General features: G+C 45.8%; 1 protein-coding gene across 1 annotated transcript in view; it reads left to right on the top strand.

Moving 5' to 3' along the window:
* RBPJL (recombination signal binding protein for immunoglobulin kappa J region like) overlaps positions 1-11,644 on the top strand; it is a 43,893-nt gene extending 32,249 nt beyond the window's left edge. Inside the window, exons 6-12 of the mRNA XM_082226190.1 lie at positions 3,457-3,631; positions 5,542-5,679; positions 6,545-6,648; positions 7,201-7,341; positions 8,422-8,577; positions 9,654-9,757; positions 10,568-11,644. Of these exons, the coding sequence (XP_082082316.1) occupies positions 3,457-3,631; positions 5,542-5,679; positions 6,545-6,648; positions 7,201-7,341; positions 8,422-8,577; positions 9,654-9,757; positions 10,568-10,841 (1,092 nt within the window). The 3' untranslated portion in view covers positions 10,842-11,644. The remainder of the gene's footprint in view (positions 1-3,456; positions 3,632-5,541; positions 5,680-6,544; positions 6,649-7,200; positions 7,342-8,421; positions 8,578-9,653; positions 9,758-10,567) is intronic.
* Positions 11,645-18,705: the final 7,061 nt, after the last annotated feature.

Genomic DNA, 18,705 nt, shown 5'->3' with positions numbered 1-18,705 from the left:
TATTTTCTTATCAGTTTTATACCAAATTTTCCTTCATGATCACATCCTATAGTCAATTTCATTCCATGTTATCCTTACTTAACCTTTGATCTTATTTTCTTACTTGTGTTTAATCAAACCCTGCTAATGAGTCCATATCTTTACAGTATTTCTGTAAATACAACATAAAAGGTTCCCAGTCTTTTTTAAATTATTCATTATCATTATCATTGTCTCTGGTTCTTTCCGTATGTTTTGCCATTTCTGCATATTCCATAACCTTGACTTGCCATTCTTCTTTCATTGGTATCTTCTCATCCTTCCATTTCTGGGCTAGTAGAATCCGAGCCGCCTTTGTAGAATACAAAAACAGCTTCTTCTGCTCTTTTGGTAGTTCCTGTCCTATTACACCCAACAGAAAAGCTTCTGGTTCTTTTAACAAAGGTTATTTTAAACATCTTCTTCAGTTCATCTTAGATTATTTCCCAATAACTTTTAATTATTTTACAATTCCACCACATGTGGTAAAATGTACCTTCTATCTCTTTACACTTCCAGCACTTATTAGCACGTGCTCTATACATTTTTGCCAGTTTGACAGGAGTAAGCTTTGTTTCTTTTTAAAACTGCAAATCCCCTTCTGTGGTTTTGATAAAAATCCCTCCTCTGAAGCTGCTGTTTGCATTGGGAGAGAATCCACCATTGGTGTTACAGAACAGACGATGCAGGCCACAGGGTTATACAGTCCTACAGACTGCCGGGACACAGGCTCACGCCTCCTTCCCCCAAGCCCTGGAAGTGTTTGCCCAGCTTAGGGAAGAAGACACAATGCTCCAGTGGAGTCCAAGAGTCCTCCTGCTTCATCCCCCACCACCCAAAAAAGGTGGCGGTACTGCGTACCATTGCTAGGAAGAAAAAGCAGTGCCACAATCCAATATGAAATCTGAATGCTGTGAAATTTCGACACAGTGCTCGCATTTACCATCCTTCTCAGTTCTGATTCTATATGAGCTGTGGAGCTACTTTGGAGCCGAGCCACCAAAATATAGTCACCAGATTAAAAGGATATAGGGTCAATTCCTAAAAATAAACGTGTGATGTTATTGGAACATCAAGTGATTTCCCATTACCACTCCTTTGCCATTGGATAAACAAGCATTGTGACATCTTAAATATGGCCTCAGCCAAGAGGCGAATGAAATACTGGGCTTGGTGTAGGGGAATTAAGTCTCTAGTGCCTTGAGCAGGAAGAGCCAACACCCATCTTGGATCGTAAAGTCTTGATAGGAGAATGATCCCTCAGGGAACTATTGCTTGAGAGACTAAAATGTTTGCTCAAATGTCTTTTGCGTTCCTGTAACGGAAACTTGCAGGAAGCCTTCCCCCGGACAGGCACACTGCCCTTGGATGAAGTCTAGTCTAGCATCATGCTACAGGCTGGCATGTGCTGCAAGGGCATACATGTCAGATGACATAGAGACTAGCCTACAAAATGTCAGGGCCCTAGGACAGGAGCCTCCCACTAGGAGGAAGAGATGGCAATTCACTTCCCACGCAAACCATGGCAAATGCCAGCAGCTTAGTTCATTCGATCAATCACATGAGCTAAGAGAAAGGGCCTTACTTTTTGTTGTTGTTAATAATTTTTTTATTGAAATTTCAAGAGTTGAACTTCAATGCCTGGCACCTTACATTTTTGCACACTGCTCCCTTCACACGGTTTTGCTGTACACTGAAGATGCTTTAGGTGTGCACCTTAAAATAAGTGTGAATGAGACAACTGTGAGTTCACCAATGCATGTATCATGCAGGTAGAGTAATAAAATTGTGGAGTTCAAAGGGACCCCAGGGGCCATCTAGTCAAACCCTCTGCAATTCAGGAATCTTAGCTAAAGCATTAATTTCAGACGGCCATCCAAATTCTGCTTAATAAACCTCCAATGAAGAAGAGTCCACAACCTCCCGAAGCATAGCTACAGGTATCCACATAAAAATTCTCAAATGTTGACCATTTTCCAGAGGACTCGATCAAATGTCTTGGTTCTCCTCTGCCGCCTTCTGCAGCATTCACAATTTCTTCCTCCATAAAAGTCAGTTTTGTTTACTCCTTCACATCTCTATCCTCTTGCATGCGGCCTCCAGAAAGAAAGCCAGACTCTCCGGAGCTTCAAAGAAACCCATCTGCCTTCATCACTGCCTTTGTCCTTCCACAGCTGGTTTTCCGTGGTTGGTGATCTGCCAGGGATTACGCAGCTTGCAAAGCTGTAGGTTTCTGCTGGTGAACATAGATATTGCTCGCTGCCAAGCGAAAGTACCTTCTTTCGTTGGCAGATAAGCGGTGAAAGAAACCCCTAAATGGTCCCAAAAGATCAAGAGCGGGAGCGATAGCTTGGCACCTTTTTATAGAACCAAAATGTCTGTGGCATTATCTCCAGCCTTGGAAGAATGCTGGGACCAGGAGAAGGGCCAAGAAGGCTACAGAAGGGACCTTTGTCTCTGCAATGCTGAACTCATTGTGAAAGCAAAGCCTATCAGAAGAGAGGGAGAGGGAGAGGGAGCGCCAAGATGACTGGGAACTGTAAACCTAGGAGATTCCTTGTGCTGTGCCCAGCCAATTGCACGTGAACATTAATTTTCCATTTGGATTTCCCTAACCCCAAAGTAAATAAAGCTTTCCCCATCCCCAAGTTTTTCATCCCACCTGTAATAACATCTCTAATCACATTCCCCTTTAAATGAACCTCAAAGGGCTGTGAATGGTGACCATTATGAGTTCTGCTGAGAGTTGCTTCGTCCCACATTTCATTCTTGCTGGTGACAAGCCGAGCTAATGATAGTTCACGCTGATGCGATTCCCTGAGAAGGCCAGTTTGTTTTCCTGCTCATTGGTCCTGGAGACAAAAACGATGCCTTGCCATCTCATTTCTTTGTATTTCTTGCTTGGAAGGTTCCTTTCCCCCACCATCCCTTCCTTTCATCTTGTTAAAACATTGCTGCTTTTTTCTGTGGGTTGTATAACCTAGTCTCTCTATCAAAGCAAGATGGTTTGTAATCCAATTTACACAGTTGCTGTTAAAGTCTTCCTGTTCTGCACTTTGAAGACGCTAACAGTTCGATCATGTTTGTGCCTACCTGTAAGTAAGACCCTTTGAGTACAATGGGCTTTACACCAAGGTAAGTGTGGTCCTCAAGCTTTTTTTCCTCTGGGCCCCACTTTCAGGATAAAAAAATGGGTTTTTTATTGATAAGAAATGCATTAGAAAACAAAAAGAAGCAACTGCTAGCACTGCTTGATTTATAACATAGAACAGAACTGATTTATAATACGATCATGGGATGTCCAGAAAGTATAAAACAATGCAGCTACATAAGAACATGCATCATTCCCAAAATATAATTATAAACAAGCCTCTTCCACCCTTTGAGAACCACTGGTGTACAGGATTGTAGCCATAACAACCCCCCTCTTTGATGCAGGTGTTCAGCTGTGCCAAAGCTCTGTACATTTCAGACTCAGACAAGAGGAAGCACTTCCGGCTGGTCGTCAATCTCTTCTTCAGCAACGGGCTGGAGATCGGCACGTTCCACAGCAAGCTGATCAAAGTGATCTCCAAGCCTTCCCAGAAAAAGCAATCCCTGAAGAATACGGACCGTAAGTGGACATGGGCTCCTGGGTGCCAGTGGAAGGAACCTTACTTGTGTCTTTGGAGGCAGCCACCTTGCCAGGAAGCCGCAAGATAGGATGGTAGACTGGTTGTAGTTGGAGAAGGTAATGCAACAGGCTAGGAAGGAGGCATAGCGTGGAGGTAGAGCACATGCTTAAAAGGAGCAGAGGGGAGAAGCTGGTTCAGACCCTGAATCTGAGATCCTAGATGGCTGCTACCAATAAGTAAGAGTAGTCCAGAGGTGGGGAACCTTTCTCAGCTCAAGGGCCACGTCTTCTTCTGGGCAGTCTTCTGAGGGCCATGTGCCGGGTAGGAAGGCCAAAGACAAAAGTGAGCAGAGCAACCAATGTATCATGTTCCTTTGTTCAGCAGGCTAGCTTCCACACTTACTCTGTATCCTCCATCCCAGACCCTCCAAGTGCCCCTGTTTTCCAGGGACAGTCCCGGATTTACAGAAGCTGTCCGGTTTCTGATTTGAACCCAGAATGTCCAGCTTTTCCTTAGGGTGTCCCTATTTTCATCAAAGAAATGTCGGAGGGTGTGGAGTTATCTGACCCCCATGCCATCTGAAGGCAAACCTGTACAGTGGTACCTCGGGTTAAGAACTTAATTTGTTCTGGAGGTCCGTTCTTAACCTGAAATTGTTCTTAACCTGAAGCACCACTTTAACTAATGGGGCCTCCTGCTGCTGCTACACTGCCGCCACACAATTTCAGTTCTCATTCTGAAGCAAAGTTCTTAACCCGAGGTACTATTTCTGGGTTAGCGGAGTCTGTAACCTGAAGTGTCTGTAACCTGAGGTACCACTGTATAGGGAAGCATTTTTTAATGTTTAATGTTTTATTACATATGTTAGAGGCCACCCAGAGTGACTGAGGCAACCCAGTCGGATGGGGGGGGGGTAAATAGTAAAACATCATCAACAACAACAACAGCAGAATAGGGTGTTCCTGTTTTCAGCAGAGAAATGTTGGCAGGTATGCCATCCAGAAAAGCAAGTGGCATTATCAGAGCTCAAGGACACATTCCAGCCAGGCAAAACTCTCAAGGAGGGTGTGAAGCAGGGCTGTTGAGGGATATGGCCTGGGGAGAGTTCCAAGAGTCAGATGGAGAGGCTTGGAGGGGCCACCATCAGCCATCAAGCCTGAGGTTCCCACCCCTGGGGAACAAATGGACAAATATTCTGACCTGGTATTAGGCAGCTTCCTATGTTAAAGCAAGAACGTGTCAGCTTCAGGGAATCAGATCCCTCCCCCGGTGGCAGTAATTAATCAGATCAAATTAAAGGAGTGTTCTTACCAGTTAGTTTCTTTAATAATCACAGCAAGAGGCAAAGGAATGCATATCTCACCCCCTCCGTCCCCATTAATCTACGTCACTCTTACGTCAGGTAATCTGAGCTTGTTGCCGTTGTGCTCTCTGTTCTATCACCCTCAAAGCCCGCCTAGTCCTAGGCGAAGGGGGGTCAGGAATGCTGTCCAAAGACACTGAATCTGCCAGCTGTCTCTCTCCTGGTGTTTCCTCTTCTAGCTGTTCCTCACTCAGTATCTCCCAGCTTTCCCACTCAGGACTATGCCCCTCTGCAAACCACTGTCCTAAATCAATGCTGTCCTCCTGCCCTTGGGAAGGTTCAGGAGAAGGGGGGCGCTCCCACCATTCCTTCTCAGTCCAGCCCCTGACAGAGCAAGGAGGAAAATTCTACTGAGTTTTCTAGTGGAGTCTTCAGAAACAGCTTCCCTGAATCCTGCACATGTTGACTCCTTGCACGAATCTCACTGTGTTCATGGGCCTATTCATATGTAAGCATGTACAGGGCTGCAGCATTGAACCTGGACTTAGCCATTTACATCAATCTCTTCCCTGATGCTCTCCTTCCTGTCCCCCTGCCACCCCACAGTGTGCATTCCGTCCGGGTCCAAAGTCTCCCTCTTCAACCGCCTGCGCTCCCAGACTGTCAGCACCCGGTATCTTTCGTTTGAGGGTGACGCCTTCACAGCAAGTGCCAGGCAGTGGGCAGCCTTTACACTTCATCTGGGTGAGGCTTGCTCAATTTTAATCACTAATAATGTGGGGACATTGGTGGTTCTGACCTCCCAGCCAGTGGCATTGCAACATTCGGTGGCACTGTGCCCAGGAGTGGGTGGCAACCTAGCCCAAAATAAAAGCAGCTAATTAAGGCTTGGCAATTAATCAAACTAGGAAAATTAGCATCCGTTGTAACGTCCCTGTTGAAGTTATAAATATGTTTGGGGCCAGGGTGGACTGCTGCATAAGAGTTAAAATGACCAAGGGATGACAGTTTTGTGTAAGGAATTGATAAAATATGGTTTGTAAGGAGACACTGTTTTGTGGTTGCTATCTGGGTACTGCAAGTGAGTCTGTATCAATGGGATTGCCTTAAAACAGGGATGGGGAATGCGTTCAGCTCAAGGGCCACATGCCTCAAAGGTAGCATTCTGGGGGCCACGGACCAAAGGTGGGCGGGACCATAAACAAAAGAGGGAGGAGAAACAGGCGGAACTCTTACCATTGTACAATAGGCTACATTCCAGGGACACAAGGGCCAGAGGTTTACACATTCCCCACACCCCTCCATCTAGGCAAGCAAAAGGCATTATCACAGGTCAAGGATGCTTTGCAGCCAGGCAATAGTATTCAAGGAGGCCATAGGGCAGGGCCAGTGAGGGGTGGAGCCTTGGAAGAAGGGGTGTGGCCTGGGGAGGGGTGTGGCCTGGGTCTGGAGGGCCGCACTCAGCCCCCAAGCCTGAGGTTCCCCACCCCTGTCTTAAAACTTTTTGTCAAATAAGGCACTCCTGTTAAGTCTTTCTCTTTGCATTTAGCTTTTCAACTTTTTCTCACTTTTCCCTCTTTTCTTTTCTCCCATCCTTGTTTATATCGAGCAGGTGAGTCCCAGGGTGAGTTCCCCCTGCGAGAAGGATACATTCACTATGGTTCCACCATTCGCCTCATCTGCACTGCCACCGGCATGGCCCTGCCCCCTCTGGTAAGGACTGGCAGTCAACTGGAAATCAAAAACCAAGAATCCATCTGAACTCTCTCTCTCTCTCTCTCATTATCTGAAATTCAATACACTATGTGATGCTTCCTGTGCCTCACCAAATTTTGCCTCCTCTTCTAGCTCCTCTCCCTCCCCAGGAATTTGGCATGGTTGCCACATTCCACCAATTAGTATATTTTCAGCCCATCATGTCCGTTTCACATCCTATTTAGTCCATGTCCTAAATACATTCCATCCAGGTTCAGCATTCAATCTGCAGTTAAAAAAAACAAAACACCCTTCATGAAAATCCATATTACGTTTAATGTCATATTCCACAAAATATGTGTTGTGCACTAAAGTACAATTTTAATGCACATTTTATGCGTCTTTTGAACTGAGAACTGTACAGCAAAATCTGGAGATAACCTTCTAGCCCCATCCTGATAATTCAATAGAGCAGTATCCTAAGGACAATACCAGAATAAAAAACATGAAGGGTCCCGTACCCCCCGCCGCCAAGCTGCTGTTAATCCAGGCGTATATTCATCTCCCCAGATCATTCGGAAAGTTGCTAAGCAATCAGTGATGTTGGATGTGAACGAACCTGTCTCCCAGCTGCATAAATGTGCGTTCCAGCTGCATGGCACTGACCGGATGTACCTCAGCCTCTCCACAGAGAAAGTGGTCCAGTTCCAGGTAACAGGGATGGCGGGCAGAACTGGGGGGTCAAGTGAGATACCTTCCACCCCAGCTGTATCAAGATATTGCTGTATTATTTAAGTTGGAATCTGTGCCACGGGGCTAGAGCAGAGCTGAAATCATTTCAGAATTCCTTTTTTTCGTAGCAAGAAGGGGGAGAAACTTTCAGAATTTTCAAAGCCCCTGAGAAAAAGAAGACAGGATGTTGCAGAATTTTCTGTGGACATTCTCAACCATTTTCGTGGCGGTTGCCATTCCTGCATGCAGTGCCCCAAATAATGACAAGTCCCAGACATTGCGGAAGATGCAAAATGGTGGCCTGGCTGCCGCCAGTGCTGGTGGTGTTGCTACTTGCAGCAGGGTGGTGGGAAAATGCTTAGAAAATAACCTATGTCACTGCTGTTGCTAATGGTGAGTGAACCCTGGATTGAGAAACTGTTGGAGAATTTCTCTTCCCCTTAGAATTTTTTTTTTTTTTTGAGAAATCCCTATTTCTCTGTCCACAAATATAATGTTGGACAACAACTCCCAAAACCCCTGACCAATAGACATGGGGCTGATGGGAGTTGGAGTCCAGCAACGTTTGTACGAATGTAGGAACCTGCCTTTCATTGAGCCAGCCCATTGGTCCACTTCATTTAGCATTGTATGCACCAGAACTGGATCTGGTCGGGAGAACTGGATCCAGAAGCAGCCAACTCTCTATGGGCCACTCTGACAGGTTAGCAGGGTCACCCACCTGTCCCGACGATCACTTCAGCAGCATCTGAAATTGGAACAGTTTCCAGATGGCTAGTCTTGTTAATCTAATACACTAAACTCAACACTTGACAAATAGACTGACAAATAGACTGTGCCATGAGCTCTTGGGAGTGCCACAGACATAAAGCCCCCATATCAGAAATGCACCTCCTGGAGGGGGGGGTCACCAGCACTGATGTGGGAACTGCCAATGCGATCCTTAATAATTCCAAGTAGAAAGTTGACCACAACCACACTCTTCAGGTAGCATGAACTGGGGCTTAGTTCAACTCCTCTTTTCTAAGTACCCAGTGAGGTTGTTGATGGTTCAAACAGGCATCACCATGTCCGAAGGAAGTGAACCGGGAGCTGCTGAACGACAGTTCTTGCTGGACCATCATTGGGACGGAAACCGCAGAATACACATTCAGTGACTGCCTCACTGGCATTCAGGATCCTGTGAGCCCAGTCCCTCTCATCACAGCTCTGGAGGTGAGTCGAGTTTTTCTGCCTGGTTGCTCTGCGATGGAGAGAGAAAAATCTGGCAGAATTTTTGGTGAAACTGCTTTAATGAAAACGGAAATATCCCCATTTCCTGGGATGCCACTCAGGATTACTTGGAGATTAAATCACGAACCCATCTTCCCATGCTCAGGATACTCAGAAAGTGCACTTCTTTCACTCTTTCAGTACACGCTGATGGGTGCCAGAGGGCTTCTCATCTGGTTTGTCATTCTGACTGTGAAATTGGAAGATAGCAATTCTTCTGGCTGATTTAATGTAGACTACAAGGGTGTAAACTTGGGTATGCAATATGGGAGCCTCTTTGAGAAGGGAAGACAACTTTGAGAAGTTCAAAAAGTAAACTTGTGGTTTATAAATGAACTACAGTTGTACCTTAGATCCCGAACGCCTTGTGACTTGAACGTTTTGGCTCCTGAATGCCACAAACCTGGGAGTGAGTGTTCTGGTTTGCAAATGTTCTTTGGAACCTAAATGTCTGGCACGGCTTCTGTGGCTTCTGATTGGGTGCAGGAAGCTCCTGCAGCCAAGTGGAAGCTGTGCCTTGGTTGTCAAACGTTTTTTGGAAGTCAAACAGACTTCCAGAATGGATTCCATTCGACAACCAAGATACCACTGTATATTGACACCACATGCTCTTCTGCAGCCTCTACGTCACTCAGATCTAACAAATGTTGGGTGGAAGGCTGTTGCCTATTTTCTGTCCTCTAAATATGAAGACCGCTGTTTTATATGCTCTATGTCAGATAAGAAATGTCCCAGGAATTTACGTTTCAAATGTGAGATAACAAGCTAGTGATGTCAGGTAACCTCCACACCACCTTATCAGGATGAACGCTCAAGGAACAGGCAACATTGCATAGCCGCCACACAATTTTGTCCAAATATATCAGCAGGAATGCTCGATTAAGCAGCCAGTCTGGAATCTCCCGTGCTTGCTTTAATGTCAGAAGGTGGAAGGGGAAGAGGGACGCGAGGCTGTGCTCTAACTTCATGATGAGATGTGTGTAACCTTTTCTCCCTGCGACTGGGTCTGCTTCTCACAGCTGGCAGGTGGAGGGGACGTGGCAATGCTAGAAGTGCAGGGCGAATACTTGCATGCAAACCTGAAGGTTTGGTTTGGAGATGTGGAAGCAGAGACCATGTACAGGTAAAGCAGAGAGACAATCTGTTGTGCATACAAGGTATGTTAACCTGGGCAGTTCCACAACCGCTATTCTTTGGGCATGTTCCAGACAACTGGGGCGTTCACACGTTACATTCAACAAGTGTATACTTGCTATAAACTCACAGGGAGGAATTCAACATAACGCTAAGCAGATCGCTCCATCAGCGCAAGCATTTTTTCTCCCCCTGTGTGCTGTTCTAGGGATTCTCCTGACCGCCACCCAAGCCAATTTGGGGAGAATGGGGCATGCAAGGAGAGGAGGGAGAAAGCTCACTTGTTCTTGCAGAAGTCTTTGCATGGAAGATATACTGGAAAGTGTGGTGTAATTGCTGGGGGTGGTGTTGTATACCGTATTTTTTGCTCTATAAGACTCACTTTTTCCCTCCTAAAAAGTAAGGGGAAATGTGTGCGCATCTTATGGAGCGAATGCAGGCTGCACAGCTATCACAGAAGCCAGAACAGCAAGAGGGATTGCTGCTTTCACTGCGCAGCGATCCCTCTTGCTGTTCTGGCTTCTGAGATTCAGGAAAAAAAATTATTGATTTCCTCCTCCAAAAACTAGGTGTGTCTTGTGGCCTGGTGCTTCTTATAGAGCGAAAAATACAGTAACTTCCCCACAAACAAATCCAATGTTCAATAAACAATGGGCATCATATAACTTCCCTGCAAATCAGGATGAATTCTCAGTGAAATGGGCTGTCTGGAAGTGACTCCAATGTAAACCTTTGAGTCACTGCGGGGAGGAGGAAGAAACCACATTTTTCTTGTGTTGTGCATTCTTTTCCTCCTTAGGAGTCCCAAGACTTTAGTATGCGTTGTTCCTGATATCTCTGCGTTCAGCCGTGACTGGAGGTGGCTGAGATACCCCATCACTGTCCCTCTCCTACTGTTAAGGAATGACGGCTTGATTTATTCCAGCACTTTCAGTTTCACATACACACCAGAGCAGAGTTTCTTGACTGGGCAGCCAATCCTGCCAAAGGTGATGCAGGATTCCGACACCTTGCTTGATACCATCCATCAGGAGTTCACGAAGACCAACTTTCACCTCTTCATGCAAAGTTAGAGCCGGTGCTCTGTGTATGCCAGGATTCAACAGGGGTGCAGAGGACAGGGGGACGCACCGAGCAAAAGATTTGGCTTCCTGTGAATCTTAGCTTTAATTCTCATGTCTTATTTAGAGCTGGGCGATATCTGGTTTTCAACGTCGTGATATATCACCAGCTAAACATCACGATATACCAGTATATCAGGATGTCTAAAATAAGGATGGAGCTATGTAGAGGCATTGGCTGGCTTCACAGTTTTTCCTGCATTGTGGTTTTTGCATAGCACACACACACAATCATGATTCACAATATATTGCCAGGTCAAAAATTATGAAACAGATATTACAATATGGACTTCAAACAGGTTTTGGACAATATATTGATATATCACTCAGTCCTAATGTATATACCTGAAAGTGAACTATATCACCTGTAAACCGCCAACACCAGAGAGGTGGCTGAATAAGATGGGCCTGTTGTGACTATCAAGGCTGAAAAAAATGTGCAAAATAGCATTCTATTATACATTATGCGGAAATCATGAAATATTGCTCAATGTGCATAACTTTTCCAGGTACAGAATCTGGATTTCTTGGACATTATGAGTTAAGAATAAATAAATAGTGCAGTGACAAAAGAACATAGTTACAGAGCACCAGCATCTCATATGAAAAGACACTTTCATTTGATGGTCACCTGGACTTGAACTGTTTCTTATGGAGATGATATGCTGCACTATCTGTGGAATGGGGATTCAGGGCTGTATATGTTACGTTGCATTAATCTGAAACTTATTAAATTAAAAAAAGGTAGTGGATTACATAGAGCAGTTGTTAGAATTTTTTCAAATGACCAGACACCTGCATTTCAAGATAAAATGTTAATTTTAAAAAATTAACATTAAAATTAAAGTACTTGTAAGGCGACTTGAGGGCTGCAGTGCTCCCTCTATCCTTTTAACCATTTCTTAGAAAAGCTCCAGCACAGGTCAATCCCAGGGGCCACGTGGCTTGTTGCTGCCATGGGCTTTGGATTACAAGAGCAGGATCTGCCTGGATCATCAAGATCTGCCTGGATCGAATCAGGCGAGTTTGTTTTGCAATCCAATTTCAGGCAATTCCTCTCTCATTCCTGGATGCACCCCCCCCAACCTGCCCCCTAAGGTGGGGCCTAATCCTACATCCTCCCTGTCCAGTCCCACTTATAGGCAAACACACATAGCTGTTTTTTAATTAATGAGTCCCTAGCGGTTTTGGAAGGGCCTCAAGAGGCATCCAAATTCCATGGATGCACAAGATACCCACTGTACACATGTTGCGGGCTTTGAAGATTAATTTAGAACCTTCGGGCGAATGCAGCATCAAAGGGCCAATCATAGATTCTGAAGCATGTTGCTTTAGCATTAGGAGCTTATTTAGAAAGCTGTGCGGTGCCAAAACCACACACTGGCTTTTAACCTGTGTTGAACTCCTGAAGGCCTACAGAGGAGCCCGGTGGAAAGAGACCGCAGCCCAGCGAGCGTCAGCATCCTCAAAGTGCCAGGCGCGTCGTGCCAACAAGAAGCCCTTTCTCTGCTTCCCCCACTCATGACTCCAAGGCTGGAAGAGTCTCTTGTACATCAGTGTGTCTTGTGGGTGCCGTGGAAAGCTGTGGCTGGCGCATTTCGGGTTATTTTGTGCCGGTGGTTTCAGAGAGATGGGCTTCCATGCTGCTTTGTGTCAACGTGGGTGTTGTCAAAGAGTCGTTTGCTCAGAGGAAAAAATGAAATGAAATTAAAATCTGACCTTGTTAACACCTGGCCCACCCTTTCAACTCCAAAGAAACCCCAGCGATGCCCCACAGCTATTTTGTTCCCAACTGTTGCCCAGTTCAACAGCAGACCCATGGCCAAAAGAAATAAGGAACATGACATTTATAGGAGGGGGCTGTCAAAATCTTACTTATTAGAGGTGATATTCAAATAAATAATTGAACTCGCACAGGTTACTGCTAGCAGAATGGTATTCACACACACACACACCTTTTGCCTATGTGTAATGCACACCATCCCTAAATATGGTCCAGAGGATTGGGGGAACCCCTAGAACAGATTTCAGAGGGTACACAGAGGGAGGAGAAGGGAGAACATACCACTTCTCAAGGAAAGTTCTTGTGCTGCTGGAATGTTCGCCTTAGGTTGAATGCAACCCTACATTTTTATGTTATATGTTCAGCATAAGGGGCTCCGAGAGGCAGATGGGGCTTCGCCAACCTGGGAAGGAAGCCCATCTAGGAGAAGGAAAACTCTGGTCCTAGACCTCTGCTGCCTTGCGGGATATCTTTGGGAGAAGAAAAGGCTAAAGAATAAGTCCTAAGTGGGGTCCCTAAGATGGTTGGATGGCGGCTTGTACGCCTCCTTCTGGCAATTCCTGCACTCCAAGATGGTGCCAAACATATTGCTCTGCTTTCCCTTGGAGCACATCAGCGAGGCAGAGATGGGGGTCTTGTTGTCTGGGCAGCCCAGAACCTCCACACACACTGCTGAGAGCCAGTGTGGTGTAGTGGTTAAGAGCGGTAGACTCGTAATCTGGTGAACTGGGTTCGCGTCTCCGCTCCTCCACATGCAGCTGCTGGGTGACCTTGGGCCAGTCACACTTCTCTGAAGTCTCTCAGCCCCACTCACCTCACAGAGTGTTTGTTGTGGGGGAGGAAGGTAAAGGAGAATGTTAGCCGCTTTGAGATTCCTTCGGGTAGTGATAAAGTGGGATATCAAATCCAAACTCTTCTTCTTGTTGTGCCACAGGGAGGTCACACCATTACTGCTAATGCAGCAGTTTAGCTTCACCCCTGGAGGCTAGCTCCATTGACTCTCGAGACAGACAGGTGCCAACAACAAATGCTGCCTATTTGTAGCAGTTGTGGGACATCTCTGGCCCACAGACCTAACTCCCCATTCATTGGCCAAGCCACCCCCACCTAACTATATGATGTCAGATATTATTTCAAAACACGTGAAGAAGAGTTTGGATTTGATATCCCGCCTTTCACTCCCTTTAAGGAGTCTCAAAGCGGGGGGAATAGGTCAACTGATGCCCTTCTGCTGACTGGTTGGTCTGTCCACATGCCAATCTAGCCAGATGTAGGGGCAGATAAGGATCCAGCCCATCTTTTGGATCTACTTCCCCACCTCTGCTTTAAAGGAATTGGTGTCGTAGGGTGGGGTCTTGGTGCCAGCTGACTGAAGGTTGACAGGCAGAACACTGGACCTGACAGCTGAAAGCCCTCTTCAAGATCTCACTGCATTACACAGAGACCCACCCAGCAGCTTCTGTGGGCTCGCATTAGTATTTTATTCACTGACCATGGCTGAAATCCATCCACACCCCTTAGGAAATGATGGGCTATATAAATCAATCTGCAATAAACCTAGGGAATGTTGCCATTCCATGAGGCTGCTGTTCTGACTCTGAACTCTGTGAATCAGACGAGAGTGTCTCCTGCATTTTGGCAGGGATCACGGTCCCCCGAGACTAGCTCCCTGTATTCTGCCCTACATCATGGTGTGTTCCATTTTTAGCTTATGAAGTGAAAATAAGGCCACTCTCTGCTCACCAGCTCTCCCAGCCAAAGTTGATTTTGCTTCAGATTCAAGGACAGATATATTGCAGAGCGGAACTCCAGAATATGTTGGCTGTTTGGGGGGCCCCTTGGGCATTAGCCATGAATAGTACCATATAAAGACTTGGCCTGTTTAGTAGCAGCAAATATAATTGCTAGTTTCAGTTGCCGGACAGGGGCAAAAGAGATGAACAAGCAACATGCAGTAATTTAAAGTCCACTCTGTTTTTTCTTTATGGGTAGAATGTTATGGTGCTGGAGGAGACTCTTGAGAGTCCCATGGACTGCAAGAAGATCAAACCTATTCATTCTTAAGGAAATCAACCCTGAGTGCTCACTGGAAGGACAGATCGTGAAGTTGAGGCTCCAATACTTTGGCCACCTCATGAGAAGAGAAGACTCCCTGGAAAAGACCCTGATGTTGGGAAAGATGGAGGGCACAAGGAGAAGGGGACGACAGAGGACGAGATGGATAGTGTTCTCGAAGCTACCAGCATGAGTTTGACCAAACTGCGGGAGGTAGTGGAAGACAGGAGTGCCTGGCGTGCTCTGGTCTATGGGGTCACGAAGAGTCGGACATGACTAAATGACTAAAGAACAAAGTATGTTGGCAGAATAATCTATCTTTCTGTACAATAATGCAAAGTGGATTTTTCGGCACCGAGTCCACCAGATTTCCATTCTGCTTCCTTTAACTCCATGTCTATGGGTGGAGACAGATGTATTACTGAAACATGAGTCACAGAGCACCTCCAGAAAGCCATTTTACTGCAAGTGTATTGTAGAATGTTATTGACAACACATTCATGTTGGATTTATTCTGCTTTGGTTTGTTCTGTGATGCTTCCCCAAACCTACTACATTATTGCTGTCCGGAGGGCCTATAGTGCAACAAAGGCGGAACAAAAATCACCCTAAAATGTCCATTTGATAAACATTTTAACCTAAAATAGTCCCTATATGTGCATTTGGCACATTTTGTGACCAGGAATATGTACTGCAAAATTCAGAGAAGAGTGGAAATGGGAGGATAACTATGTTCCAATCCATTTATCTCTCAGAACTTGCCATGAAAGGGGAAAAGGTACATTTGCACTGAATACAGTAGAATTGCTACCAAACAGGCTTCTGCCTGTCCCATCTGGGTTCACTCACTATTTCACTTTTTCAAAAGTGCTCTGGAAGAGTTGCCTTCAGTTTGAGGTGGCATCATTTCATTGTTTGCTTTAAATGTGAACATGCCAAACAATAGCCATGCACAACTTAGAAACTCAAAAACGACTGTGAAATACAATAGAGAAAAAACAGAGGCTGGATCTAGACACATCAAAGAAGCGTTTCAGTTTAAAGCGTTGTAAATTTAAACAGGGAAATCAGGTAGAGAAAAACGGGACTCCACGTCGCCATCCTGGGGCGCAATGTTATATCGCACATACAAATCGCTTTTTCTTTACCAGTCTATCCGAGTCCCAGTAGGGGTATATATGTGACAACTACATATAAAGAGCTACACTGAACGTTACAACTCCCTGTAGTGAGGTTGGTTTTTGCAACATCCCTAAAATGAGTGCAACTCAGCTACCGGGCACTCTGAAGCCTAGAAGAGGTTCTTTTATTGCCCTGATAATATTTCCAAAGCCCCTAAAAAGCTGCTTTGCTAGCATTTATAGTTAAAAGCTATACATGCTTCAAGAAATTGGCTCAGATGATGCGGCCAGCTAAATCAATATTTGCCCATTGGGAACACAGACTCCATGTGAAAATTATGTTCGGAGAACTTTTCAAGGCAGTGCCCCCTGGGAACAACTGGTTCAAATCAACAGGAGGAGGCCAAGAACAGCAAAAGGAAGGCTTTGTCTGCACACATACCCCTGTCTATTTCTCTCTTCTTCTCGTTTTGTTTGTTCATCATCTTAGGCAAGCAAGAACGGCAATATTATGTTGGGTCCTCGTACTATCCAGATGAAGTGTTTCAGCTGCAGCAGTTGTACAGATAAACTCCATCTGTACATCCTGCTCCAGAGCATACATCAAAGGATGATCCCAATGACCTGCATCGTTTTTTCCGTGTGAAGTTCAGAAAGTACTGTTGATATATTTTTGGAGATGGATTTCTCATCCACGGATCCAGGTATGTTTAAAAAAAAACAAAATAAAGTAATTCAGAGAACGTCTTGTCCTTAGTGGACAAGTCAGAACTCATGTTTAGTTATGTATACACCAGCAACCCAATCCTATTTATTCAGAGATAACTTTAACCGGCTTCAATATGGCTTCCCAACTACAGTCATACCTCGGGTTGAAGTAGCTTCAGGTTAAGCATTTTCGGGTTGTGCTCCGTGGAGACCCAAAAGTAAGGGAGCGTGTTACTTCCGGGTTTCGCCGCTTGCGCATGCACAGACACTCAAAATGACATCACACACATGTGTGGGAGCATCAAATCGCAACCTGCGCACACGCAGAGATGGGTTGCATTCGCTTCAGGATACGAATGGGGCTCCAGAACGGATCCTGTTCGCATCCAGAGGTACCACTGTACTTTGCAGGATATAGCACAGATGAGATTTCCTTCCTACATTGTTTCCACATGATGCAAGGCATCTTCAGCAGAGGCTACATCTGAGGGAAAGTGACCCTGGTGGCCCCTTTGGGCAGTAGACTTTGGAGACACAGACTTCAGAGAAAACATGTCAAGGCCTGTCTACTCAAACAACCAATGCCCGTCATCCCTGACCATTGTCGATGCTGGCTGGGGCAGATGGGTGTTGGAGTTCAACAACAACAACTGGGGGACAAAGCAGGTTGCCCACCCCTACTGTAATAGTTTCATAATGGGACAGAAACCAAGAAGTGAACCTTTTTCCAAGCATGAAGATGAAGCAATGAGTAAAATTTCCTTCACTGCCTGTCATGTACCCAATAGCTATTTTTAAAAAGTAACAACCCTAGACACTTGCATGTGCTACAGCTTGTGTCCTCAACACAGGCACAGCTTATGAGTACAGGATCAGGACATTCTTGGTGGGCTGTGTCCACAGGATTGTCTCAGAAGATACCCGCTTTTGTTTGGAAAACTCTCCACATTCTTGGCTCACTGTATGTGGCTAACATTTGAATACCGTATTTTTTGTTCTATAGGACACACATTTCCCCCTCCAAAAATTAAGGGGAAATGTGTGTGCGTCCTATAGAGCGAATGCAGGCTGCGCCACTAAGCCCAAAGCCAGAACAGGAAGACTCAGCACTGCGGAGCGCTCCGTCTCGCTGCTCTAGCTTGGGGACGGTGCCTTCACCCCGCTGTCCTGCAGAAGCTAGCAAGGCTGTTCCCAAGCCAGAACAGCGAGACGGAGGGCTCTGTCTCGCTGCTCCAGCTTGGGGACGGCTGCGCGCAAACCTCTTTAGGGCAGCGGGGCGCTGCGCTCCAAAGGCTTCAGGGATCTTTGAGGCTGGTGGGGGGGGAAAGCAACACTTCCCCCCACCGCCAGCCCCACAAGCTCTGGTGAATGTACCTTGAACGCACCTTGTTTTATAGGGGAAAGAACAAGAGGGGGGAAATTTCCCTGTTCTCCCCCTCCTATGGTCCGGTGCGTCCTATGGTCCGGTGCGTCCAATGGAGCGAAAAATACGGTACATTCCAGGAGTTGAGAATACAGTTGTTGATCCCATGACATGATGCTTTTTCTAGTGGCAGGTTCCGATACATCTTCTGTACGCATCTCGTCCTCCCCTCTCTTTTGGAAGCACTGCAAGTGGATAAAGGGATAGGGAAATATATCAGTGGGCGCCTGCCTTGCTTCTTTGGCGTTATCGCAGTCGCAGGCCAAATGGATGGAATGAAAAATTCCATTCTCCGCCCTCCTGAAGAATGCCCAGCTGAACCGTTTGCAATTCTAATTTTATGAATGAAGGCCTCCCTCTTTTTCTTTTCTCCATGTCTCGAAGTTCAAGCGGAGGAGGCAGCATGTCTTTTCCTCCCAGTTCGATCGTCTGAAATAAGCAAACGTCTTTTGTTTACTGCAAAAACTATTGGAAGGGAGGCAAAGAGTGCGAGGTCCTTACAGCCTAATGGATTAAGCAAACATCTGCAGTAATTTATATCATATGCTGAAATGGAGTAAAAACAGCAGCTCCTTCTGAGTTGGAAGGAACCGCAAATGGGTCACCGGGTTGTGGCAGGATCGATTTCATTCTTCTCTTAAAACCGGCCGGAAATGCCAGCAGCCTCTGTACATTCTGGCCTCTCATTTGATTCGATTATTGTTCTGCCAGCCCCTACAGATGGGC

This window comes from Podarcis vaucheri (genome assembly GCF_965113315.1).
Source record: "Podarcis vaucheri genome assembly, chromosome: 6".
Taxonomy (NCBI): Eukaryota; Metazoa; Chordata; class Lepidosauria; order Squamata; family Lacertidae; genus Podarcis; species Podarcis vaucheri.
The sequence above is the reverse complement of the archived record's forward strand: the minus strand, read 5'-3'. Positions and strand labels throughout refer to the sequence as shown.